The sequence below is a fragment of the Fusarium flagelliforme genome (genome assembly GCF_020744385.1).
Source record: "Fusarium flagelliforme strain FIESC 12 MPI-CAGE-AA-0113 chromosome Unknown B0J16scaffold_2, whole genome shotgun sequence".
Taxonomy (NCBI): domain Eukaryota; kingdom Fungi; phylum Ascomycota; class Sordariomycetes; order Hypocreales; family Nectriaceae; genus Fusarium; species Fusarium flagelliforme.
This window is the reverse complement of record NW_025763504.1, coordinates 3,251,279-3,277,442: the sequence shown is the minus strand read 5'-3', so window position 1 is coordinate 3,277,442 and position 26,164 is coordinate 3,251,279. Positions and strand designations below refer to the sequence as shown.

General features: G+C 48.4%; 11 protein-coding genes across 11 annotated transcripts; 5 read left to right on the top strand and 6 right to left on the bottom strand.

The window, feature by feature from the left end:
- The first annotated feature begins 84 nt into the window (after positions 1-84).
- On the top strand, positions 85-882 carry B0J16DRAFT_394792 (uncharacterized protein). Its single transcript, XM_046132155.1, has one exon. It carries the CDS (start codon positions 124-126, stop codon positions 835-837), a length of 714 nt encoding a protein of 237 aa, XP_045986714.1. The 5' UTR covers positions 85-123; the 3' UTR covers positions 838-882.
- A 559-nt stretch (positions 883-1,441) lies between these two features.
- Positions 1,442-3,081, bottom strand: B0J16DRAFT_333774 (aldehyde dehydrogenase). Its single transcript, XM_046126878.1, has 3 exons — positions 2,992-3,081; positions 2,876-2,945; positions 1,442-2,825 (listed from the first exon to the last, which is right to left on the bottom strand). The coding sequence occupies exons 1-3, from the start codon at positions 3,046-3,048 to the stop codon at positions 1,480-1,482; spliced, it is 1,473 nt and encodes a 490-aa protein (XP_045986713.1). The 5' UTR covers positions 3,049-3,081; the 3' UTR covers positions 1,442-1,479.
- Positions 3,082-3,414: 333 nt separating this feature from the next.
- On the bottom strand, positions 3,415-7,189 carry B0J16DRAFT_333773 (heterokaryon incompatibility protein). Its single transcript, XM_046126877.1, has one exon. The coding sequence runs from the start codon at positions 6,829-6,831 to the stop codon at positions 3,511-3,513; it is 3,321 nt and encodes a 1,106-aa protein (XP_045986712.1). The 5' UTR covers positions 6,832-7,189; the 3' UTR covers positions 3,415-3,510.
- Positions 7,190-7,615: 426 nt separating this feature from the next.
- Positions 7,616-9,826, top strand: B0J16DRAFT_380692 (uncharacterized protein; the record flags this gene model as incomplete). The annotated part of the gene is made up of 6 exons (XM_046131098.1): positions 7,616-7,672; positions 8,521-8,777; positions 8,827-8,849; positions 8,894-9,258; positions 9,303-9,343; positions 9,394-9,826. 6 exons carry the CDS (start codon positions 7,616-7,618, stop codon positions 9,824-9,826), a joined length of 1,176 nt encoding a protein of 391 aa, XP_045986711.1.
- B0J16DRAFT_368997 (uncharacterized protein) lies at positions 9,712-10,997 on the bottom strand. Its single transcript, XM_046130249.1, has one exon. It carries the CDS (start codon positions 10,697-10,699, stop codon positions 10,004-10,006), a length of 696 nt encoding a protein of 231 aa, XP_045986710.1. The 5' UTR covers positions 10,700-10,997; the 3' UTR covers positions 9,712-10,003.
- A 1,687-nt stretch (positions 10,998-12,684) lies between these two features.
- Positions 12,685-14,135, top strand: B0J16DRAFT_368996 (uncharacterized protein; the record flags this gene model as incomplete). The annotated part of the gene is made up of 5 exons (XM_046130248.1): positions 12,685-12,694; positions 12,749-13,063; positions 13,100-13,113; positions 13,181-13,292; positions 13,338-14,135. The coding sequence occupies exons 2-5, from the start codon at positions 13,043-13,045 to the stop codon at positions 14,133-14,135; spliced, it is 945 nt and encodes a 314-aa protein (XP_045986709.1). The 5' UTR covers positions 12,685-12,694; positions 12,749-13,042.
- A 1,541-nt stretch (positions 14,136-15,676) lies between these two features.
- Positions 15,677-17,001, top strand: B0J16DRAFT_333770 (pectate lyase-domain-containing protein). The gene has a single exon (XM_046126876.1). The coding sequence runs from the start codon at positions 16,070-16,072 to the stop codon at positions 16,832-16,834; it is 765 nt and encodes a 254-aa protein (XP_045986708.1). The 5' UTR covers positions 15,677-16,069; the 3' UTR covers positions 16,835-17,001.
- Positions 16,955-18,106, bottom strand: B0J16DRAFT_333769 (uncharacterized protein). Its single transcript, XM_046126875.1, has 3 exons — positions 17,635-18,106; positions 17,303-17,585; positions 16,955-17,250 (listed from the first exon to the last, which is right to left on the bottom strand). The coding sequence occupies exons 1-3, from the start codon at positions 17,867-17,869 to the stop codon at positions 17,073-17,075; spliced, it is 696 nt and encodes a 231-aa protein (XP_045986707.1). The 5' UTR covers positions 17,870-18,106; the 3' UTR covers positions 16,955-17,072.
- Positions 18,107-18,269: 163 nt separating this feature from the next.
- On the top strand, positions 18,270-19,868 carry B0J16DRAFT_368993 (fungal-specific transcription factor domain-containing protein). The gene is made up of 4 exons (XM_046130247.1): positions 18,270-18,677; positions 18,727-19,013; positions 19,064-19,182; positions 19,229-19,868. Exons 1-4 carry the CDS (start codon positions 18,362-18,364, stop codon positions 19,848-19,850), a joined length of 1,344 nt encoding a protein of 447 aa, XP_045986706.1. The 5' UTR covers positions 18,270-18,361; the 3' UTR covers positions 19,851-19,868.
- Positions 19,869-19,916: 48 nt separating this feature from the next.
- B0J16DRAFT_300420 (uncharacterized protein) lies at positions 19,917-21,099 on the bottom strand (the record flags this gene model as incomplete). The annotated part of the gene is made up of 2 exons (XM_046124561.1): positions 19,917-20,549; positions 20,599-21,099. 2 exons carry the CDS (start codon positions 21,097-21,099, stop codon positions 19,917-19,919), a joined length of 1,134 nt encoding a protein of 377 aa, XP_045986705.1.
- A 733-nt stretch (positions 21,100-21,832) lies between these two features.
- Positions 21,833-23,393, bottom strand: B0J16DRAFT_380685 (major facilitator superfamily domain-containing protein; the record flags this gene model as incomplete). Its single annotated transcript, XM_046131097.1, has 3 exons — positions 21,833-22,912; positions 22,961-23,058; positions 23,108-23,393. 3 exons carry the CDS (start codon positions 23,391-23,393, stop codon positions 21,833-21,835), a joined length of 1,464 nt encoding a protein of 487 aa, XP_045986704.1.
- Positions 23,394-26,164: the final 2,771 nt, after the last annotated feature.

Sequence of the window (26,164 nt, the reverse complement as noted above, 5' to 3'; positions counted from 1 at the left end):
GACAGTTTGTAAAAAGGAGTCATGAATCGATAAGTATAAGTACTGCCCTTTGAAGGAAATCATCACTCGTCTCAACGTGTCAAACCTCACCACAGTCATTCCTTTTACAACATTGCTTTCATCATGCGTTCTTCTCACCAACTACTTGTCCTTCCTGTCTTCGCGGGCATTGCTGCCGCTGGACTGTGCAGGCCAGGCAGCTCGTCAATCACTACAGCCGCCACTGCTATTGAGACTGGAACAAGTATCAATGCCGACACTAAGACGTCCCTTACACAGACCCTGTCATTTTCTGCCTCGGAAAATATTTCAGCTACTACCCTGGAAACAATTGTTCCTATCCCAGAGAGTTCTGCATCTGGAACTACCACCGCTCCTCTCGTGGAGACCTCTGCAACTGAGACTACCGCGGCTGTCATCACGGATCTCACCAGCGACACCACCCTCGCCACAAGCTTTACTACTTCCAACGCTCCTGAGACCACAACTGGTTTGGAGACCAGCACTGCATTGGAGACCACCACCTCCCAGGCCACAACAACAACATCACCCGTCTTTCCTCCGGAGCCAATCATCTGTCCTGGATCAGACAGAATATGCCTATACAATATGGACATCCGATGCGACTATCAACTGACAGGTCTCCCAAAAGATGGCAGCATGAGCCTCGACGAGTGCGCCGAGAAATGTGGTAAAGATGCAAGCTGCATCCTCTTCTCCTGGGCGCCTTCTGATTCTTCGTGCTACATGGGCTCTTATGACGATCTTGAGGTGGAGGATTGGATTCCGGGCGTGGTGAGCGGTTTGAAGGGAGAGTGTGAGGAGCCAGAGCCGTGATGACAATCAAAATGGCACACTGAAGAAAGGTCTTGATCGGCCCTAATCTAGAGAAGTCCGCAAGATGGATTAAACAATTATCCCTTTTGTATATTCTATTCTATCTATTACACCCAATGCTCAACATCAGCACTGACCTTTCTCTTCTACAATCTTGTTTCCCGTGGCTAAGAGCTCATTTCTCGTAGTCCAGTGGAAATAAGTAAGAGGGGATAAAAGTCAAGCAAGGGCCATGGTGGGCTTTTGAATGCACTGTTGAATCTTGGCATAGGAAATAAAGAACTTTTGTCAAGGAGTTGAGGCGCACCATCAAAGATTAATTGAGTTGTTGGGCCACTTTAAATTGTACTATTGGCTTGGCTTGTTTCCAGAACCACAAGAGAATTCACGTCTTCGGACAAAGTGGCTCTTGGGATGGGTACTTGCTAGTCTTCGGGACTGCTCCGTCGACCTGCATCGGAGCTTTTCTTCCGTGTCTGCTATGGCCGAAAACGTCCTACTTTAGATGACCAACATCCTAGTTTGGATCAGCCAGCTAATCATATCCTGGTCTTTCATGCAAAAGCAAAAGACCATATGATTTACGAACATAGAACCAAGTTCCCACGTTATAGCAAGTTGTATTGACCGTTACCTCACCCTTTACAATTTTGAACCACCATCGACCTTCATCATCACACTCTTAACCTCCAAGAAGTTATCCATACTATACAAGTACCCCTCTCTTCCCTGCCCCGAAGCTTTGTATCCTCCAAAAGGCAAATCCCTCGCAGTAGTAGGACTGGTGCAGTTAATACCCACATACCCTGAGTTCAACTTCTGAGTAACCCTCATAGCCCGATCAACATTCTTGGTATATACAGCAGCATACAGACCATACTCTGTATCATTCGCCTTCTCGATGGCTTCTTCTTCCGTCTTGATAACGTTGATCATGACGACTGGACCGAAGATCTCTTCTTTCATGACCTTGGCGTCTTCGGGGGTGTTGAGGAAGATGGTCGGCTCGATGAAGTAGCCGCCCATTTTGTCCAGGTTACCATTTCCACCGAGTTCGAGAGTGCCGGACTTCTTGCCCTCGTTGATGTAGGACAGTACTTTCTCGTATTGGACCTTGTCAGCTTGGGGACCTTGCTTGACGCCCTCTTCAGTTGGGTCTCCAATCTTGGCGGCAGCGAGTGCCGTCTTACAAGCCTGAACAAACTTATCCGCGACGGAATCTTGCACATAGACTCGAGAGTTGGCCATACAGACCTGTCCACTGTTCCACTGGATGCTACTCATAGTATCCTTGGCCGCTTGCTCAAGGTCTGCGTCTTCGAAGATAATGACAGGAGACTTTCCACCAAGTTCAAGAATGACCTTCTTCAAGTTGGACTTGGCGGCAGCCTCCTGGATTCCGCGGCCAGTGGGACCAGAGCCAGTGAAGCTGATTGCTCTAACATCCATGTGAGACGCAAGTGTGGCACCAGAGGGGTTTCCGTGGCCAGAGACAACGTTGAAAACACCAGGAGGAAACCCCGCCTTCTGAATAAGTTCCGCAAACTTAGCTGCTCCAAGTGGTGCTTTCTCGCTGCTCTTAACAACCACCGTATTGCCGGTAATAAGGGCAGGTGCAGATTTACTAGCAAAGAACAAAAGCGACGCATTCCAAGGGATGATGGCAGCGACAACACCAAAAGGTTGTCGAAGAGTCATGGTCACATAGCCAGGTGTGTTGAGACTTGCCTGACCTTGTATATGCGGCCAGGCCTCAGCGAAGTGCTCAAAAGTCCCCGGAGTGATGAATCCTTCAAAGAATTCACCAAGAGGACGGCCCATAGACTTGGCTTCTAGGAGTGCTAGTTCATCGGCGTGCTCGCGAATTAGAGCGGCGAGTTTCTTCAAGTACGAGCCGCGCTTTGCGGGGTCTAGGGCGGACCATTCTGGGAATGCGCGGGCGGCGGCTGCGACAGCTCTGTTGGTGTCATCTTTTGTAGCTTCGGGGACTGACGATGTGTTAGTATATGAGGCTTGAGCAGGTTCAGGTTGAGTGTACCGTCGGCTACTTTTTCGCCCGTTGCTGGGTTGAAAAGGGGGAATGAATTGCCGTCCGATGCTTCGACCAACTATGACGCATTAGTATCCATCTCAGCTGTTTAGTGGCATACGTACTTCACCATCAATAAGCATGCGAGGCTTGAATGCCTCAGGTGTAATTCTCTCGCCCATGATTGCGACAAGTCAAATAAGATAAGTACCTTGGACAATCGATGAAATAAGATTCAGACGCGGAGACTTTATATGACGAAGACGTTCCACATGACATCAACCACTATCCAAGTTGGCAACAAAGCCGAAATGTGCCGCCCCCGCCGCACTAGAGCAGAGAGTATGGAACCTTATTATGGGTTGAAATGCGATGGTGAGGGGAATTTTCTTGGTGAAACGGGGCGCTTGATCGGCCCGGTCCATACAAGATCAAGATCTTCGTCGAGTGGAGTCATTCATGGTTGGTGACGGTAAATGTATGATGTCTCATATCGTATCATGAAGATGTATTCGGATAATTAAGAATCTGACATGCATAACGGCCTTCCTTTAAACGACTATTTCAGCATCTTACCCGGCTTGTGCTTATTCGGCATTTACCTGTTCCTGATGAATATCCCCACCCAATGAAACACTCCTCGGCTAACATATTCCGAAATCCTCAACAGCATGTCCCTCATCCATGAAAATTTCATCAATGTCCAGCCCGTACAGATAACAGTCTCCCACCAAACTCCATCGCTCGTCTTCCCTCTTTCGTAGAATAAAAGGTTCGGATGAGCCAGGCAAGTAAACTATCTTGTCACCAGCTTTTGCATCAGGGCCCGCAAGACCCATTGATCCTTCGTCTGTGGTGAAAAGACAGTGATTGTAACTAGCTGCCATCATTTTCTCGGAGAATTCACGAAGACGATAATAGTCTGGATCAGAGTCTGAGATAGGTTTGCCGATACTGCGCCACCAGAGATAGAACTCGTGATCGCGGAGAAACATGGATGGGTCTGCTTCTTCGAGAATTCCCATTCCATAGTGCCGATACCATTGCGTAAAGCCAACATCATCCTTGGAACGGTCACCACGGTGTGTTGCAGTGAGTGTAGCAGCAAAGGCGTGCGATACTGGACGACGCGAATTCTTCCAGTGAGGAACAAGTGTCTTGGCAAGTTGTTCCCACTCCTTCATTACAGACGCGAAGGCCTCTGTGCCAGGAGCATGAGTAACACCACCCGGAAGTTCAACACTCACTGTACGGATTGTATCGACCATCTTACCCTTCAACGTCAAAGTCCCATCAGCTGAGAATTCAAGACCTGGGAGATACTTCCTAGTCAAGTCTTCACGCGGAATGCTTATCAGCGTGTTGTCTGCACCTCGATAGTGGTAGTGACTTGGGGCTTCACTTCGATAAGGAGGAGACCAGTAATACCCAGGAAGGCTTCTTGTAGACGAATCTGTGAAGTCAGGAACCCATGACGGAAAATGGTCAAGACCAGCATACTTCAGGATTGCCAGATCACCCGTTGAGTTAAGGACAGCTTCTGTGAACTGCTTAAAAATCTCCCCCACGGGTAAATGGTAGTCAACTTCAATAAAGCCTGGCTCGAATAATCCCAAGATTCCATAAACCCTGTCCCGTACTTCAGTCGTCTCGCACAAACGGCTGTATTCCAGAATACCCATGGGAGTCCGATCGTCACTCAAAGCCTCCAACAATCTGAGTCTAAAGACATGACTACCAGGATCATATCCCGAAATGGGATGATCTCCGTCTGTGGAAAGATCCCCTGCTTCGCCTGAAAAGTCGGCTTTCCAGCTCTCGTCGATATCTCGCCAGGGGGTGGCATCATCTCCGCACATAATAAGTGCTCTGCGCGAGAGGGCTATCTCTTGGATTACCCAGGTGCGGTAGAACCACGGTCTTCTGAGAAGTGCAAGCCAAGCTTTGCGTTTCACTTCTGGAGGCGTTGATGAGTCTGCAACGGTATCATTCTTGAATTGATCGAACACGAGATGTGAATCATCTGCTGCGTCGCCTAGCCAGACAATGACTTGCTTTGCAGACTTGTAAATATCGCCCATGATTCGAACTTGCTGGTTTCGTTCGTCGTGAAAGGATTGGTTTATACATAATGCATCAACCCAGATAATCCTAACATCCTCCGTGGAACGAAGATGAATGAGTGCCGAGTGTAAGTTTGGCGTTATGGATATCTCGATACCACTTAGGGCTATGGACTTGGCTGGCTCAATGTCTCCCCATACATACGACAAAGCTTCGTACTCTGGCTGGAGGGTGATATCGCTGTCGATTAAACGGCCCGTTAGAGGGTCTGATCGGTTAGCTGATGGTAGAATCTCTAGCAGTCGGAAGGAACTGCTTCCTGGTAACAGTTTGTAAATGCTACTTGCAGAGCCTGCAGAATTGACAGAGCCAACCGTAGGATCCTTAATCCTCCGTGCCGTACGCGGAACTTCCTGGCGGCCTTCTACCAGTTCTTTTACTTTCTCATCCAAAACCTGCCGTTCTGCAACAACAGCATCGGATATTTTTACTCTCGTCTCAGCATACGATGGAACGTCCCACTTCCCATCTTTCGAAAGCCTTTCCTCAATTATCCTGATGATATCCAATTGATCAGCAACATCCCACCACCTACCGACCTGTCTCATAGCCGTCATGGCATCGACAGACAGGCCAGGACAAGTCGGATCTGCTCCAGCGTCGAGAAGTAACTGAGCCGCGTTGAGGTTATGCTTGCTAATGGCTAAATGGAGCCAATTCGTCTCAGTGCGCTTCTGCTCACCCTTTGAGTCTTCTAGCTGAGCGAACAGGACCTCGTCGATGTGAGGACGAGGATATTCGTTGATAAGATACTCGATCTCTTTGATATACGACATGTCTCGCATCAGCCAAAGGCCTGTTCTGCCCCACGACACTGGGTCAGAGGGTAATTTCGGACCATACTCGTCGACACACCAGCGTAAGAGATCTAAGTGTTTGTTCCTCAACGCCTTTTGCTGTAGAGGTATAGGATTTAATTTGATACCATTCGACGTAAGCAGCTGAGCCATTCCAACGCTTTTGGTGTCAAGAGGAACTTGATCCAACCTCACACCACGTTCCAACAGATCCTTCGCAAAGTCGAGCTCATCAGACTCAACACACCACGTCAACGCCGCTTGATAATCAGAGTCGGGAAGATGCTTGGCCTTCGTGACAAAAGCCTGCAGAAACCCCAACAGATCCGAGTCACGATCCGTAACAGCGATGGCAATTTCCACAGGCGTAAACTGTTTACTGACTGCCCCGCGATCAAACGCACACGACCTCTTCAAACCCGGGTCTTCACCATGCGCTATCAAAGTCTCGATGACTTCCATGTGCAGACCAGCAGCTGCAGCAAGCATTGCCGTTCCAAACATGGTGCCCTCGCCTTGTCCACCGTCTATGATTCTCGGGTTGGGCATATTTGCTGGGACGCCGTATTCCAAGATATCCTCGACATCGTCTTTCTCTCCTTGAAAACAAGTGATGTGAAGAAGCATGATAAGACCCGGGTCGTTCTTCTCATACGAAAGACCTTCGCTTATGAGTCTGTGTATAATACCACCCCAACTGGCGCTGATCCACATCTTCCAGAGGGGTCTGTTGTAGTTCACGCCTGGAGGCCATCCAACCCAAGTCATGTCCCAGACATGCTGGGGGGATATAAGGGCGTCGAGTGTAACCTGAAGAAGGTTCACCATTTCCTCATCTTCAATAAGTATTCCTGAAGCCTGTCTCGCCTTAACGACTTGTTCTGGAACTACCCTCTTCTGCAAAGTCGAAAAGTCTGCTCCGCAATGCAGTAGATAGTGAAATAAATCCGAATCTCCCAGAACACAAGTATAATAAAGAGGAGAATATCCATCTTCGTCCACACAATTAACCCTCGCCCCATGTTCCATCAGCAACTTCACCATCTTCTGAAGCTCAGGATTAAATTGCGCCGGTGACCAACCTTGTTCCTCCGAATCCGGGTCTATTCTAGCCCGTTTAATCGCAACCTGCAACACATCATCCTCATCAACAAACAGCTTCTTCGTCTCATCTTTCGCGATCAGCTCCCTCGCGTTCCGGTACTCTGGCTTGATCTCCTTTGATAAGCACTGCCGAATAGCTTCGACGTGATATTTCTTGAATATGGGAGATGAGCCGTGCTGAATGAAGAATTCGTCAAATTTGAGTTGCTCCAGAGGTGTGAGATATTGATCCTTGTTGCGGTGGGATGCCTCTGCGCTGTAGAGGTTGACAAGCCATTCTCCTGCGATTTTGGCTTCCATTGTGAATGATGATGAAGGAGACAGATTGTTGCTGACAGAAAGTTGCTTGGCTGCCTGCTGAGTGGGGGTGAGCATTGTGGATACAAACACAAGCGCTAGAGCCGATTTATTTCATACAACGAGCCGCTATAGTGTACTGAAGTAAGCATATAGAGAGGCTCGTAAAGACCCTTGTTTTCGGAAATCCAAACCATAGTTACGTATTTTAGAAAAGCTATGTAAGCGAAGTTTTCCCCTCTCCCAATAAGTTTCTATCACCTAACTCATTTTCTATTTCTTTGCAAATTCACCATACCAGGATATTGCAGAGCACTTTTCGCATCGTAGCTCAGGCTCCCTGAAAGGATCAGGCGATGTAATCGCGGACCTCTCAAGCGCCATCGGTTGAGTTGTAATGGACATGCTAAGAGAAGGGGGGTGCAAGATGGCCAGTTCAGTCACTAGTAAGCGGCCTTACGACGGCAACAAAAATGATTTAACAGTAAGGCTACAAACTGATGAGTATTTGTACGAGTATTTAAATTATTGAGATTTTTTACGATGCATCAATGCCCAACCTATCGTACAATTACATCATCAGGGCGACCGTGGTCGACAAGACGCACTGACTGACCGACTTTTATTGTATCGAGCCTACCGAGCAGCCAAGAAGATTCAATAGGTAGGTAAAACTAAGAAGAGTAAAGCGAATTTTTAGTCTATATGCGTGTATAATACCACAAGGCTTTCTTAGCAATTAGATACTACTAAGCTTGTTGATTGCTATACAACTGTCCCATTACATCAAACATGACAGACATTGAGATATAGTATGTCGCCCAGCTCAAACCAATCTTATCAATCGACCATTGCTATTTTAAGCCATCGTCCCTTGACCAAGAATGACGCCAACAACTCCCAGATAAATGACTCGCCATCTGATAGGTCACATCGCATGTTGTCCAAGCAATAGCTCATTCACATACCTCTAATCACGTTCCTGTTGCAGATCAATCGCTCTAAACCAAGCATGTCTTAGCATCTTGAACGCCACTGTCCGTTTTTGTAACTCTGTCTCTTCTGAATCAGTTAGCGCAAAAGCGTTCTTGGCCAGTTATCACAAGACAAAGCATTCTTTACACGAATAAAGCCCTCTTCTACGCGTCTGGGAATCCGAGCCTCCGTTCTTATCAGCAGCTATGCCTGATTCTACAAAAACACTCCGCTTGTGGCTTTTCTCGTCCCGCCTGCCAAGACACATAAACATTACTTAACTAATCCCATCCCTCTTCCATCATTCACTTCCGCTAGGTTCTTCAATGTCGCTCAAAAGTTGCTAACATGGGCCAGTACGGCTACTTGATACCGGACCGCTACGTCCGCGAAGTCCCCAATGAAGTTGACATGAACACAGCGAGTATCTTCTGGGGCTTTTCTCTCTGCGCGGCGGTTTTTACGTTTACAAAAGGTACCCAGCAGAGTTGGCGCGCTTGGAAAAGATGTCATCGCGTGACGGCGTACGTGGGTATGATTTGGGTGGTATGGTTGAGTAGTATGGTTCTTGGTTGTTTGGCTTGGGGATTCCAGCGACAGTATATCGCACCAAGGTATTCCATTCTCATTACCTCACTTGTTTTGTTGTGCTGACCTGTTTAGCTTCGGCTTTTACTTTTCAGTCGGTTCGTTTCCCAATGCCTCATCACGATAGGATCTAACAAGACAGCATTATTCTGGGCTCTACAAGTCCAATTTCTTCTGCAAATTATCATCAACAGAATCGGTCTATTAATGGTATCCAAGGCACGCGCTACCCGTCTCAAATGGCTCGTCTTCGCGATAATACTAGCCGTCAACATCAGCGTCTTTATCATCTGGCTGCCAGCCCGTTTGCAGATCAACGATAGATGGATTTGGTTGAATGGTATATGGGACCGGGTCGAGAAGGTTATTTTCGCTGTGGTGGATGGTGCTTTGAATGGGTACTTCATCTACCTTGTTCGATCGAGACTTATCGAAAACGGGTTGACAAAATATGTGCCTTTATATCGGATGAACTTGGCGCTTATCTTTTTGTCTCTCTCGTTAGATGTAAGAGTTGCGAGATCTGGGAGTTTCACGGCTGACGGTTATAGTTCGCTTTGGTGGGACTTATGTCTTTACCAAGTAGTTTGGTGTAAGTGTCGATCTCCAGTATAATGCTGGTTTGTGTTGCTAACAGTCCAGCTACCTCTCTTTCCATCCAGTAGCATACCTGCTCAAACTGCATATCGAAATGAAAATGGCTGAACTCATCACCAAGATCGTGCGATCTTCCGGCGCCCGCGGTGCAGACGATATGTACTACCACAGCTCCAACCTGACCAACGCGCGAGCTACAACAGCAACTCCAAAGACGAAAGAGAAGCCACTTGGAGGAATACATGGGGCGATGAGAGGGAGAAACTCGACGCTCATACGAGGCGGGGATTTAGGCGAGCTTGAAAGTTCTTTGGAGTCTGGACGGAACGGGAGGGATAATTTGAGTGGGATTGTTAGGACTATTGAGACTACCGTGGATAGTTCGCCTGCGCAAGTTGAGCCAGTTACGCCGACTACGGTTAGGCATAGTGAGTATGCGCAGAGTACGGCGAGTTCGACGTTGTTGTCCGCCAGATAATGGTTGCATATAGACGAATAAATGACTTCAGTATGAGCAAAGAATGTTCAGAAGTCAATGTCATGAGAAGACTCGGCATTAATTGTTAATCTATAATCAGGCTTCCCGCGATCCATTATATCCTAGCACATAACCATGATCCTTTTCATATTAAATCCATGCCAGCAATGTCCAACTCTACAGAGCCACGAAGACGGCACCGGCGACAGCAGCGAGAACACCAGCAGCCTTGACCACAACCCCAGCACCAGCGTTATCAACATCGACGGAGGAAGGCTTGGCAGATCCATCAGTAGCATCCTCAGAACCAGTTCCAGTAGTGGCAGTTGCGTTCTTGTGACCAGTAGCCTTGGGGCTATCAGTAACAAAGGTGAGACTCTCAACATCGGTAGTCTCAGCAGCATCGGCGGCAGTCGCAGAAACCTTGGTAACAGTCGAAGTAGCATCGGTGGTCACGGGGGCAGTAGTTGCGGGCCAGGTGTAAACGGCAGTATCGGTGATAGTCGTGTCGGAATCGGCGTACCAGGTTCCAGCCAAAAGAACGGAACCACTGCGGCTCAAAGGCTCAGCGGCAGCAGTCTCCTCCGTCATGGGGTCGCTGTCAAGGAATCGGGGTGTAACGGTCTCGGTACCCTTGTACAGAGGACATCCTGGGATGCTCTTGGGAGGAGCTCGGCCACCACCGCAGTCGACTCCTTCGCAGATTTCGAGAGTGTCGGAGACGTACCACATAACCTTCTCGTACGTGTTTCCGTAGCCAGGTTCGGGTCGGACGGTAACTGTGCTGGTGAAGGAAGTGCAGCCGTCGATGTCGGTCTTTGCCGCGATGGGCAGGGCGTAGAGAAGAGCAGCGAGGGCGATAGAGCGAGCCATTTTGAAGTTTAACGAATGTATAGTGTTAACGATAGTATAAACGATAGTATATGGTTAAAGAACCGTGAAAGTAAATTTGCAGAAACTTGGGCTTAATTACTTTCGGGGACTTTAGATGTTCTTAAAGCCCCTGCCAAGAAATAAGCACTAAGCAAAGAGTATCCGTGCCGCATAACGTCCAACTCCGGCCCAATTGTCATGCCGATAGGCCGTTTGACAATGGCGCTATCTTGATCCTTCTGGGTCAAGTTCAGACGTGAAATTTTAAGCGATATCCACAAATAGCTTTCGCCAAGAGGAATCAGCACAGGGATTTTTGCCCTACAGGGCCGGTAAGGGGGTCGACGGAAATGAACAGTCAGCCTGAACACGTGAAGCTCTGGGTTCTCGTTCGCGTAATTCTGTCTACCCCAATCCAGAAGTCGCCGCAACCAACGCGTCTTCCAATTGTAACGCGAGAATCTGACAACGGTGCTACGTCTAAGCCTCCAGATCCGATCCTCCACGACATTAGCGCTGTGTCTGCTGGATTGAGGCTAATGTTCGAAAGTGAAGTAACACTCCACGATACTCGTGCAACGTATCATTGCTTCATTGATGACTCACAGCGGCTTCTTCTCTCCAATCTGAAATATTCAGATTTGAAAGCGAAATTAACTCTTTAAACGATAACTACCATTACATGTAGTTCAATCTGCTTACATAGATCATAACCTTAAAAAAGAAAAACCGTTGTCATTCGCTGTTCCGGTAGGAAAGTTCTGTGGTGATGCTCTGACACTTACCCTTGAGCTCGATGAACTAACAACGTTAGAGCCAAGTTTGACCAAAAGAATTCACCGTAAATCTAATAACCATATGGAACTGGAACAAATTCTAAGCAACGGAGCCTTACCAATAGGTCAAGCTCGTCCAACTGCAAGTGTATATAATAACAAGACCAAACTTCTGGATTGTTCACGCTTGATGTTAGCACTCAGTAGTCAGCTTTTCCAAGCCAAATCATTATGCATACGCGAAGGAAAAAGAAGAAGAAAAGTTGCACCCGTTCAAAAAACTATTCCAATTAAATCTCTGGGTTCATTCTATTCGAAAGTGACCTTGGGCCATGCGCTTTTGCTTCGTTATCTCCAGGCATCATCCAAGGTGAGACCTCGGTGAGCTCACCTTGTACGTCGAGTTAAGTGGAGCAATCGACAGGCCCACCGAGTTCACAGCACGATGGGTACCATAGTTTTCGTGAAGACGATCAGCCATCATCTCAAGAGCGGTTTAAACTCTGGATAGCTCGATTAAATCTGCAACATTAGAAGTACCACAGACACAGATATCTCAAGGTGCAGAGGGATAACCGGATAGAGGAATATCTAATTAACTAATAGCATTGTTCCCTAAACTAAAAGGAACAAAAGCAGTAATGCTCATATCAAGCCGTTCATAATCGAAACCTCTATTTAGCATGTAACAACGCCACATCTAAAGAGGCCCGCAAGTTATACTCAACAAAACAACCCTTTTCATCAAAGAGCTGAATCGACTTCACGTAAGGCACTATGAATATCATTCTAATGTACCCATCGATTCCCAGGACCACTACGTAGTATTATACAAATCTGTCGGACTTTGTCTGAGGCTATCTTTACACAACCTTCAAGAGGCTACAGTCTCTCCGGTAATTATGCGATAACCTGGGTCAGAGAAGTTCCGTCATCGGATTCCTAATCCACGGTTAATTGCGAGTTCTACTTGTCGACGTTTGTTTTTTGTATAGTCCTACTGCCATGTTGCTTGAGGGGTACTTCGGGGGCGCAGATCAAGGTCTCATTAAATGTTACACAAGTTTGCGCTCACTGCATATGCGGTGTTCCGACCGGTTGACAACTCGGAATCCGAGCCCACAGGTGATGTCGTTGTATTGAGATCTTCTAATAAAGTCTCCCCACTCCTTCGCCTGCGTTGCGGCGAAATCGTTCAACACTGAGAAAATGGCATCCAGTAAGTCAAACGCCAGTCCCAACTCCAACGTTATCTGGTAACCTGTTGCTCAAGCTGATGGAACTAACGCCCCTGCGGGAGAATTACGTACTCTCTTCCACAAGCATCCGCTCCCGATCCTATCCCTAGATACTGTCAAACTGGTCTCGTTCTCAGAGTCGACAGAGCTAGAGCAAGCGTCTGTAGCTATTGATGCATTCAACGCCGCCTTGGCTGGTAACGATGTCGATGCTCTTCTTGAATGCTTCTTTGCAGAACAGGCTTACTGGAAAGACACGTTGGCTTTGACATGGCACCTTCGCACCTTCAATGAGCCTCTACAGATTGCCAAGAGCCTGATTGAGACCAATGAGGCCAGGCGATGTGATGGTGAGTGGAAGATAGAAGGAGCTGTATTTGTCCCAGCGATACCTGTCCTTGTAAGTACCGTCTCCAATACTATCTTGTCTTTATAGGAACCGTCCGTTGACCTTCTTCGTCGTACAGCAATTCCTGGATCTGTCGCTATTTTATGCCCGACAAGCATTTGTTCAGGGGCATTAGCATCCACTCTTCCGAGTATAAAAACGGCCAAATTTTGGTAGATCAAGGGGTTAAGGTTAGTCATAACTCACTATCTATACGAGCTTCTAACCCGTATCAGTCGGTCCTCATCATCGGTTCAGCAAACACCGCCTTCGACATTCTCGGAGATTGCCACTCAGCAGGCCTCCAAGTCACCATGAACGTCCGATCCCCAACCTACATCGTTCCTGTGGAATACATCCGAAATAAATGGAGCCTTGGGGCCTATGACCTTGGTGTCGCAGTAGCAGATAGGATGTTCCTTACGCTGCCGGCCGCGGTAAGCGGACAATTACTCCGTGATCTATTTCACATACTCGCATCCCAAGAGCCAGATCGCTATGGAGCTCTCAGGAAAGCCGGGTTTCCAGTTCTCGACAGTGCGGATTCCAGTCAAGCCCTCTGGTCGAACTTGATTGAGAGAGCGGGTGGACACTACGTGGATATTGGTGGTACTGAGATCCTTGCGCAGGGCAAGGTTGGTATCAAAGCAGGCATTGAACCTATTGCTTATACGGAGACTAGTCTATTGTTCTCAGATGGGAGCACAGCTGATGCTGACGCCATGATTTGGTGTACCGGTTTCGCTGACCGCGACGTTCGTGACACAGCAATTGACATCCTGGGAGAAGACCAGACCGTCGACAACGAAAACCTTGTAGGTCCTCGTGAGATTGCTGCCCGTCTTGACGCAACATGGGGCGTTGACTCGGAAGGCGAGATCCGCGGGATGTGGAAACGTCAATCACATGTTGAGAATTATTGGGTCATGGGAGGCTTTACGGTGCAGCATAGGTGGTATTCGCGAGTTTTGGCGCTACAGATTAAGGCGGCGCTTGAGGATATTTTGCCTCCAGCTTACTGGACGTCGGAATAACGGTGTTGTTAAGATTATCTTCCCGCTCGATCGCCGATTGAGTTTATTGGATAAAGATAACGACGGTCTAGCTCTTTGGGTTCTAATGATATTGATTCCTTTGTAGGGTAGTTTTACTGAAGATACACGATGGGGTTACATTAAACCTTGAGGGTGGACATGCTAATCTCAGCGCCACGCCGAGTGATACCTTGTGACATTCAAAATGTACCAAGAAAATAAAAACATGGTCCACAAGCGCCGATAATAACCTTGGAAACTAATGTCACTATCCGCGTATCCCGAGTATCATGGCGTTGAAGTCTATCCGAGATGCGGGCCCGATGTTCCGTGCTGAGTCAGGAAATGGATGCGCCAAAGCTAAGCATGAGTCCGTGTTTCAGAGGTGCTCGTGTTTTTAATGAAAGGAGGTGATTCAAGATCCACTCCCTTTCAATTGCCGGACCCAAATGGGAACACAATTGATGATTAGACTAGGCCTCCGAGTGACAGGTCGGAAGGTGATGCTCAACTCAGTATGGTTTGGGGCCTGGTAAGTCTACCGCCTGATCAGTGGCCCAGACTGGACAAAATCTGACGATGGTTGCAAGGACACCGCGATCCCAGGAAACCTTCTTATACTAAGGGTAAGCGTCAATTGAAGATGCATTTATCTTGTCATTCAATCTACAATGTACAAGACTAGGTATGCGGCAATAAAATCTACTGACTGTAATATTTTGCTGTGAATAGCCATCATCGCAGTGACATACAGACAAGCAAAAACACAAAAGATCAAATCTGCAGCAACCTGGAAGATTCCACTTCGCGGGGCGCATTAAATCGAAAGATTGCAATGGGGCACAAGGAACAGTGGGAGCAGCCGCTGATTGACCGTTTTACGGTCTCCGATTTCCTGGTTACAGGGCAGAACAGGACAGGGATGTCAAGACGGGATGAACCAAGACACCGAAGTCAAATCTAGATGTTTCTTTTTCAGAGAGCCCCTAATACTCACGCGACGAATTTATGGTTAGTCCCTTATCAGACTGACAGCTGTAGAGTATACGAGTATACCTACGGTGAAGCGCTCAGTCAACTGCGCCTGCAACGTCTGTGTTTCAGTTGACATGGCCGCCAGTCAGTGCGTACGACACCTAAAATTCTACTGAACAGACCCACTGACCAAAGCCAAGTTTACCAAGCTTCATAGAACCACAAAAGTCTGTCACTGCAATGAAGCTTCTTTTTAAGAAAATGTTTGGCTTGGGTTACCCATGAAAATGGGTGAAGACGGAGACGTTTTCGGAGGGGAGAATCCACCTCATTTCCGGAAGCGACTGGGGGAAGGATTAGTGCCTTCAGCCCTGTCTTTGGGGGTTTGAGGCGCTGGAGGTTCGATGGATGTACTACCTGCTGTGGCAAAGCAAATTGAGTCAATTACGCTCTGTACATAACTCTTGCGACTCGGGTGATGAACCTGTCAAGGCTAGTCTACAGTCTGCGCGAATGTTTCGTTGATCATACAAAAGAATTGGCTGTGCGCAGTCTCATCGTATTAGCTCCGACACTGGCTGTCTAATGTTACAACGTCCGCTCATCATTCTAATGACCCCATGCAAAAACCGGGCAGGCAATGGCTTCTAGAATTGGCCAATTTAGAGTTCTTCCTCCAATCACAACTCACCCCCCCAAAGTGGCATGCCTCAACTCGATCTGAAACACCAACCAACAGGGACCACAATAGTCTGTCATCGTAAACAAGGAGACTCCATGCCCCAAGTCTACCTTCAATCATTCTATATAAGGTCAAGAAACATCTCTCATCTCAACTCTTTCCTTCCTCAGTCCAACTCTCTTTACTTTTCAACTAACTTCTTACACTCTTTAACCCTGGTGGTTCATACTCTCTTTTACACCCAAACACTCTTTCCAACCAACCAAACAACCTCAAAATGAAGTTCTCCATCGTCTTCGCCGGCCTTTTCGCCTCTACCGCCCTCGCCACTCCCCAGGGCAATGTCACCCCCAACACCATGGGCGCCCTCGAGAAGCGCGCTTCTTTCCCCATCCCCGCCTCCAAGGGATCCGTCACCTACAAGAAGGTCCAGTACATCTCCGGCACCTTCGACGGTGGCATGAAGACCTACGGCCGTGGCGTCAAGTGCACTGGCCAGGCTGAGGGCGGCGACAGCGACGCCGTCTTCATCCTCAAGAACGGCGCCACCCTCAAGAACGCCATCATTGGCGCTGACCAGATCGAGGGTGTCCACTGCGAGGGTTCTTGCACCATCGAGAACGTCTGGTGGAAGAAGGTCTGCGAGGATGCTCTCTCCCTCAAGGGTGATGGTAACGCTCTTATCAAGGGCGGTGGTGCCACCGGTGCTGCTGACAAGGTCATCCAGCACAACGGTCTCGGAACGGTCACCATCGATGGATTCACCGTTGTCGACTTCGGCAAGCTCTACCGATCTTGCGGTAACTGCAAGAAGATGGGCACCCGCAACGTTGTCGTCAAGAACGTCAAGGCCTACAACGGAAAGGTCCTCACCGGAATCAACTCCAACAAGGGTGATGTTTCCAACATCTCCGGTACTTGTGCTTCTTCCGTCAAGGAGATCTGCGTTGAGTACCAGGGTACCACCCCCGGCAACGAGCCCAAGAAGATTGGCTCTGGTCCCAGCAACGCTTGCCGTTACTCTTCCGTCAAGTCTTGCTAAGCGATTGATGCTATCGGTCGATAATTGTTGATGTCAGCTAGATGCTGCAGAGGGGAATGGTTGTAAGAGTTAGGGTGCTTGAGGCATCTCTTGATTGAGATTGAAAGTTACCACTTGTGTCTTTCATATATATATTACTTCTATTAAATACATACTTCAATGTCAAACAGGTTCCTCCTTAAACGTGACGTTCCCAATATTGCAGCCGCATCGCCTGATATAGTTACTGGCCTTTCAATCAGTCGATCTTGGGCGCAGGCAACTTCTTGTATCCAATCCCGGAGACAAAAGTCTGATACCACTCCCTCTGCTCCTCCGTCTCAGCCAAGTCAACATAAAGCTCAGCATGCGCCTCCGCGGTAACACCATTCCACATCGGCGCACCATCCTCAAGTCTCTCATCTGTGTAATAAAATCTGCCACCACGATTAGCGCCATCCCTTCCTTTATTCCCTCCAGAGAACGCACCTGTAGCCCTTGTCCTTGTAGCTCTTGGAAGCCATTTCCATAAGACTAGCTGAACCCGACTTGCCCACAGTCAACGTCATGAGCACTGGAAGAGGAGTGACGTTTGCGCAGTTGCCCGTCAGGATGAAAGTATTCTTGCTCGACTGAGGAAGTTCCGTCCATCCTTTTACAGCTTCTTGGGCTGCTGCGTAGACGCTTGTGATGTTGACGGTTGTACTACTCTGGAAGTGGTCGAGAGAAACTTCGAAGATATTTTCGGCGCTGTTCCATTGTCCAGCGAAGGCTATCCGAATCAGCAATCCACCTTTGAGTCGTCCGCCTAGATCACTTACTGTTGTAAACGACCACGTTGGGGATACCAAATTCACTTTTCGTCTTGGCGAAGGCTTGCAAGATTGAATCTGTATCGCTACAGTCTGTAGGAATATGAAGCTCGGTTTCTGTCGACGTCTCTGGGTTTTGAGATCGGGATGCTAGAGCGACTTTGTATCCCTTTGCGAGGAAACCTTTGGCTACGCTGCTTCCGACGTTGGAGCCTGCGCCAAAGATGAGTGCGACAGAGGACATTTTGTTGTTGAGGTTGAGGTTATTGAGTTGTTGGAGTTAGTGGATCAATTAGGCGGTTGGATTGATAGTGATGTTTAGTGTCTAGTGCTCGGGGGCAGCTGTACTTATACTTAGCTGAACATTGTCTTCATTCTATCGCCAAGACAGCCTTATCAAGCCTCATCGCTAATCCAACAAATGATGCAATCCGCTCCAACGCCTCCCGTCAAAGAGCGGAGATCTAATCCTCCAGCTTCGCATTAGTCTTCAGCTTTCTCTGCTTACTTCCCGTGGAGTCCGTGGACATCCAGTTCACATTGGTCAGCGGATTACTAACCCCAGATTGTTATCCAATACCGGTTAGTGCCGTATAAATCAGCATGCAGCTCACCCATTGCGGAGTCGGGGTAAGCTTTCAACGGTAACCTCCACCTCTTGGCCTGATCTCTCTGACGCAAGTCGCATCTTATCGCCGATATCTCCCAGGCACTTACCAATCTTACATACTTGGCAATGATGGCTTCGTCATCGCTTCATGCGACTGCGTGTATCGCCTGTCGCAGGCGCGGCAGAAAATGCGATAGGACTCTCCCGACGTGTCTTGCTTGTGAGAAACGAGGTGTAGCTTGTGAAGGGTATGTTACCAAATGGCCGGGTGTAGCTGCTCGTGGAAAGCTAGCTGGAAAGTCTATTCCGGTGGTGAATAGTTCAGCTAGTATCACAGAGTCTCATACGCAATTGACAAGAGCACAACAGAGGAAAGGAAAGCCACCACCAGCCTCACAGTCCAACTTCACTGATGAAGAAATTGACAAATTTGTCCAACATTGTACTCAATCTATCCACCAAGTCTAAACTTGTTCTAACGCCCGTATCAGATATTGCCGATTTAAGCAGCATCTTCTACCTCGGCTCGGGCCCCAGTGAAAATCCCATGTTCCACTACGTTCTCCCTCTAATATCTACCATTGCCCCAATTCGCTTTGCCCTCGCTGGTTCCGCATCATGTCACATCGCAGCTCGAACCTCAGACACAGCTCTCGAGCTAAAGAGTCTACGGTTGAGAGTCCATGCTACTCATCTGTTGCGAGAGAAGTTGCAGACTCCGGGCGGTGTAAGTGATCAGAGTGTTTTGGCTAGTATTCTTATGCTTGCACAGCTTGATGTAAGTGACGACATTATGAGGTTTGGGTAGTGGCTAATAAGCTGGGTTAGATGTGTTCCGGGGATTGCACCGAGTTTGAGACGCATTTGAAGGCTGCTGTTGCTGTTATACGCGGTCCAGTTTATGATGGGGAGGTAAATCAATACTATTTCGAACAACGTCTTGCTTGGTGAGTCACAAACTGGAACATAACCCCCTCCGTCTAACAATTGAAGGCTTGATGTAATGAGCTCCACGACTTCTCAGAAACCGCCTAACTTGACAATGGAGGAGGTCGAGACGATCATTGGCCGCTTCTCTAGTAATGGGCAGCGACAATGGAGTTATGATGTATTCCCCTGTCCAATTGATCTATTCCAGATCATCACAGAAGTCACATTTCTGTTTAAAATTCAGCCTGAAGAAGTGAAGTCGCGAATCCAAGACTTAGGGAGACGACTGAACGAGTGGAAACCTCCGCTCATGACCGGCGCACGAAAGCACATGGTCGAAGCCTGGAAGCTAGGCATCAAAGCGTACCTCCATCGTCTCTTCCCCGACATCCAGAACGAAGAGTCTTTATCCGAGCAAGTCTTGGCTCTTGCGGAACTCATACCGCCGGCGTCATCATGGAGCTATGCGCTGCTATGGCCTATTTTCCAAGTTGCAGTGACTTTGGGCGATGAAAATATTGAGGAGAAGAATCTGATTAGACGACGTCTAAAGATTGCACTGGAGACTATTGGGTGCCGACATCATAGTAATGCTCTTGAGGTGTTGGAAGCTGTTTGGGCAAAAGAGGAAGAGTTTGATCGTTTCAGTATTAGTATACCTGGTCGGACTATCATGCTGGTTTGAACCATCGAACAGAACAGCATAAGATGTTCTATCTAGAATATGAACCTGGGACTGGTCGCCTGTCTATTATTTCCCGTACTTTGCCACCACGTCATCAATCTCTCTTCTAATCTCGTCCTTCACACCCTCATCAGCCCAGCACATATCAACAGCATCCCTAGCTAACTTCACCATGTCCCCATCCTTAAATCCACACATCCGCTTAACAAGCAACAAGTCATGCAAAATCCAACAATCCTCCATATAAGCTGGATCATCACTACCAATAGCAACAGGAATTCCCTCATCAAACAGCTTCCTGATCCTCGGAAAGATTTCTTCCACGGGCTCATGTCTCAGGTACCCCCAAGGCGTAAGAGTCATGCCAATTCCTCGATCCTTGATTATGCGGATCAGGTCAGTGTCTGTGGCGGCATTGAGACCGTGGTCGATCCGGTCTAAGGAGAGGTCGTGGGCTACTTGGCGGATATTCTGGTAAGTGTCTTTTTGTCCGACGTCGCAGTGTGCTGTGATGTGGAAGCCGTCATTTCGAGCACGGGTGTATAGTTCTGCGAAGAGAGCTGGTGGACGGTCATTTTCGTCGGAGTCGAGACCGATACCGACTACCATGTCCTTGTATGGGAGCATAGCTTGGTATGTTTCCCAGGCTGACTCGACAGACATGTCACGAAGGAAGCACATGATCCATTTGGACTTGATCTGTTGTCGAGTCAGAATTTATACCAATGAAAGGGCAGATATCACCCACGTTCAGTCGCTTCTCAGCCTCTTTTTGAGCCTTCCGGAACCCCTCCATCATAGTACCAAACTCAACGCCCCTCCTCGTATGGCCCTGTGGATCAAAGAAAGGCTCACAGTACCGGACGTTCATCTCAGCAGCCCTCTCAAAATACCCCATCGCAAGATCATAAAAGTCCTGCTCAGTAATCAGGACTTCAAAACCTCCGTAGTATGCTTCAAAGAAAGTAAAGGTCTCCTCGGTGTTGTCAATACGGTGTCCAGGACGCGGCTGGATGATGTTGTATGACTCTTCAAGCTGCTCGAGGGTTTTGTAGACTGTTCCTGTGCGCTCGAGTTTGAGGGTTTGATTATTGCGCTTGGCGAGAGCCCAGCGGAGGGAAGGAGTGAGCGTGCCTTCTATGTGGACATGAAGTTCAACCTTGGGGAGGGAATGGATGAAGGTGTCGTTTGTCGAGAGGAGGTCTTGACGAAGAGCGAGACGCTCCTTGAGGGTCATTGCGAACTCCATTTTGGTGATTCGCAGATGTAGGGAGAGGGAAGAAAGATGTTGGTGTCTGGTCCCAATCAGAAAGATAAATTGAGGAGATCCCAAGGGTTTTATACTTGTATTCTCATGTCTGTTGACCTGGAAGAAGCATTCTGATTGTATAAAGCTATGGAGACTAGTCCCAAATAGGTTGCTATCTCAGTCGGAGACTGTCAAGATCTGACGCATGCAGGGATCATGAAGCTAAGCCGAAATTGGTTGCTATTTCAGTCAGAACAGTTGAGGACCACATCCACATGAGGCGTGTTAAGGTCAGATTACGCTTATCGTATTGACGCGCAAGGGATTATGACTCACCGGTGTCGGTCTTTCCTCTCTGACTCTATAGCTGTCTCCAGCACCAGAATGTAGAGTGCCATTTTGGTAGTATCGCAGGGTGGAGTAGACAGCGTATGGGGAAACGTATACCCAGATCCTTAATAAATTGGTATCCATGATTGAAAGAAAAAGAGTGAAAGGTGCACCAGCCTAGATGCCTTTGCTGGGAAATACCGGATTTAATGGCAGGCAGTGTGGAGCAAAGACAGTACGGTGCAGCGTCACGACGATTGGGCAGTGGTATGTGATTGAAAGCATTCATGTATTGCTAAAAGACAAAGTATTGACGTATCTACTGTCTAAAAGTCCAAATCTTTCCTCGTTCTTCTCATCAAAGTTCTCCACCTATCATAAATTCAAGTCCCAAATTGTCCACTTAGTAGACGTAGTAGACCATGTTCTCGTTCTCCTGAGCGCGAAGCTTCTGGTTTCGCCTCTTAAGGATAATCTTAGCCAACCAGGCAAGAGCAGCAGTTCCGATACTGAAACCAGCGCTGCTACCCATAGCAATGGCATATCTGGGGGCATCGCTCTTGGGCCACAGGTAAGGAGTCCAGATGAAGCTGACGTTCATGATCATGGTGACCATGCTGATAGCAACAGCCTTCTTCTCCTTGGTCTGACCGCAGACGGATCCACACCAACCAAGGATAAGACTGTTGACGGCGTATGTACCGATAGTGAAGATGACCATGCAGACGTAGCGTCCGGCTGTGTTCATGGTAGCAGCTGCAGCGGCGAAACCGATGACAGCGACGGCCTTGGAGGCGGTGATGTGCCATGTTCGCTCGTTGTATCGACCGGACATCCATGAGACGAGGATGGTGCTGGCACCGGCGATGAGGTAGGGAGGGCAGGTAAGGACGAGAGTGATGGTTCGGTCAAAGCCAAGGGTCTCGACGACAGTGGGGAAGAAGTTCTTGAAGCCGTTGGCAGCCAAGTGAAGATGAGCCATGGCACAGAAGATCCAGACAAGAGGATCCTTGGCAGCCTGCTTCAATCCCTGCATGGTGCTGGTCTCGCCCTTGTTGCCGACAGTGTCGAGTTCCATACGGTTGTGAGCCAACTGCCTCTCCTCCTCAGTCAACCATCGAGTGGTCAAGGGGAAATCGGGCAGAATAAAGTATCCGACGACAGCGATGACAAAGGTGACGGCACCCTGGAGGATGAAGAGCCACTTCCAGCCAGGAAGGCCAGCGACGTCGTCAAGGCCGTGGAAGATACCGGCAGCGATGAGACCGGCGAAAGCTGTGGCGAGGATGTTTCCGGTGTAGAGGATGGCAATTCGGGTTGCGACCTCCTTGCGGGTGTAGAAGATGGAGAGGAGGTAGACGGCACCGGGGTAGTAGGGAGCTTCGGTGAGACCAAGGAAGAAGCGGGTGAGGAGGAGACCCTTGAAGTCCTTTGCGACGGCTGTGAGAGCACTGACGACGGCCCAGAGCATCATCATAATACCCTGAATGTGTTAGTTGTGCGTTTTCAAGAGGATGAGAATAGTACATACCATGTAGCGACTAGGGCGAGTTCGGGTGAGGAACATGTTTGAAGGGATTTGACCCAGAATGTAACCGACAAAGAGAATAGAAACACAAGTCTGGTACTCTGCAAAGTTGTTAGCAAACATCTCAACCCCAATAGAAGTGTAACTTACCAGTTCCTTGAAGATTGAGATCCTCCTCAAGATCGTTCAATCGAGCAAGAGCAATAGCATTACGATCAAGGTAGTTGAGCCAGTACATGCTCCAAAGCATAGGCATCATCCATCGATCAAGCTTCTTGACAAGTGCGATTTCCTTGGGGTCTGTCTTCTCGTGCGCACCAGAGTAATCCGTCTTTTCGTAGGTAGGGATGGGCTTCTCTGGGTGCTCATCTTGAAAGATGTGAGGCTCGGCATCTCTGTTGATGTCGGCCTTTTCGTCTCGGTTGTTCTGAGCCATGATGATGATTGTCACTAGACTTCAACAAATTGGATAAGAGATGAAGAGATAGGAGGGTAGTCAGAGCGAGTGACTGCCTTGAAGAGAGAAGATGGGAATAGAGGGCAGGGAGGAGTGTTATATAGATGGAAGACATATGGGGTAAAACCTGGGGACCTGGGGAGAAAGCGACGATCTCCTCATGGCTCCGTCTCCCCCCGCAATGCGGGGTGCAGAGACAAGCGGAGAGAGGAGCAGTTCTTGGTGCTGGCAGTCGGTAATGCCGTGGCAGGCTAGCAGGATCTAAGCTATGAGATTGAGTTGGTCCAGACCGTGCGTCTAATTAGATGGGTACCACAGTTCCAAGTTTTCACCTCTTCTGATAGTCCGTGCTATGGATGGATGACTGGGGAAGAGAGTGGACTGATCGTCTGTTGGTCTTTGCGTTACCGTTGCTACATCGCGTGAGGAAATGTGACGCTAGAAAATGCATCCAGCATCGTGCATGACTGACGGGCGTCGACAGGCCAAAACATACACGGAAGCAATGCTTCCTTCCTTCTAGAAGGTTTATTTGTATCATCAGCGGCGCTTGCATGTGTATTCCATTGGACCATCATCCCGAAGGCACAGGTAGGAAGAGGGTGTCGTAGCATCTGCCGTAGGATCACAGCTAAACAATAATATCGAACTCTCCGCAGTTAACGCTTCCCTAAAGCTAGCGGCGATATTCCCCAAAACGATGCAACGCCCGCTGGGGTTCAGCACGGCTAGCCTGAATAGGGAAGGAGTTTAAGCTTAACGATTAAGGTTGTGGAGAAACGAGAAAACTGGCACCAGAATTGATCCCCGAGTGGCTGTCTTTTCCCCGCGTTTAGGGACTCTTTCTGGAGACCGGCCGTTTAAAACGTGAGTCTTTTGGGAAGTGCATGATTCATTGGTTTGTTGTGCCAAGGGAACAGTCTCCGCATGCTGAGCATCTCCTCCGTCTTGTCTCCGCAGACCAAGACTCTTGTCTTCTCCATCGTTATTATCGCAGGGCTGTTAGGTACATATAGTGTGGAATAGGCGAATGCTTGTGGTCATTGCGCAGTGGAAAAGCTGGTGAGATCAGTAAGTTCAACGGCCCATCTCAATCTCTGCAAGGCAAGGATCATCCTGTCCTACGTAATTGGATCATGTATACGAATACAACCCCAGACTACGGATAATGTACCTAAGCGTCAGGTAATACTGCAGCGCACCAACAAGTTGGGGATATTGCATCACCCTGCAATAATTATTGTCTTGGCAAGTCCAGACCGTTCCGAACAATCCCGTCTATTGCGCTTACAGCGTTGCATTTCTGACGCGGGGGATCTCGAGTCAGTAAGCGATGGTGAGGAGTTACCACCAGCTTGGCATGGAGTCGTCTCCGAGTCGGAGACGTCTCCACTAGGAACGCTACGATAGTGTTCCAGTTACCGCAAATGTGGAAGAGCTAGTGGAAGGTTGAAGCTAGCATTCATGTTGGCTTGCTCAGCCCCCACGGGGTGATCAGTAACTTTATTACAGGGAGGATGATTAGAGTTGATGAAAGCTGATCAGGTACTAACGAAGAACGAGGGATTTCTAGAAGACTGATTACTTGTTTTTATTTGTTTCTTATTGGCTTTTTGTAGGAGGGTTGCATCCATCATGCTGAGCGACGACATTCCAATACTTTAGCTCTACTGTAAGCGCCTAGGTCGCCCGCGCTAGTCAGACACAGTTTTGGAGTTTCTGAGGGGCAAATCATGGCTCCGATTTCTTCCCCGACCTTTTGTCTCCAGATTCTTGCTGTCCATTTATAAGGCTAGCCCAATATGTGGCCCAGAATCACAACGCCGTCAAACTAACGTCTGGTTAGACCGCTCCAAACTTTACAGTAGTCTACTTCCAGATCTGCAACTAACCGCAACAGCGCTTCGCATGAGACCTCCCACGTTTACTCCAAATGCATTGTGACGCTGTCCCACAATATCCGCGTTCTTTCGGTTGGCGCTAAGACAAGGTGAATCAGTTACTTTCCCAGCCTCTGTGTCGCTGTCTCACCTTGACGGGTTCCAGACCAGGCTTCCCCTCCCTTCCCCCACAAACTGACTAGGGATCTCACTGTGAGAAACGGAGGCTCCTGCCTGTTTCTGTAAACTAAGAGAAGCAAAGCACGGACTGTTGGTTAGTCCAACGGAAATGTTACACGATTGGATTTGAACCACCTTTTCTTATCTCGAATACTCGGGACTGTACGGGTACGCTTTGTCTTGGCGGCTTTACACTTTGTTTCCCCCCATGGATTGGAGAAGCAGTGCAACCTCACCGGAATATACGCTCCCGAAGCTGGGTCCTGGAATGCTCCCTTGCGGCTCTGTCTGTGATAGGTCTGAACGTAATTTCAGCATTGTATGAGCGTGATGGTCATTGGTCATCGAGAGAGAGCTGATAAGAGGATCCTGAAAGGTTGTATCGGATTGATTCGGAACAGTAAGAGGACTTGGAATGAGCCCAGAAGAGTGTATGATACATCGTTGCTTGTCTACTACGCTGTAATTACATGCTCACATATGTATAAGCTAGTGAAACGAGATAAGCGGGATCTGGCCAAGCAGTCCATGTTCCTGTTTTTCCCGGTGGTTTCTTGGAGGACAGCATGACCCATTGCGGTATGACATCTCCTATCATGTCAAGTGTTGTTGATCGGGAAGAGAATAATCCGGTTGGTGATTCTATGCCCCCAAGAGATGGAAACAAGGGGAGGCTCGCGACGGATTACC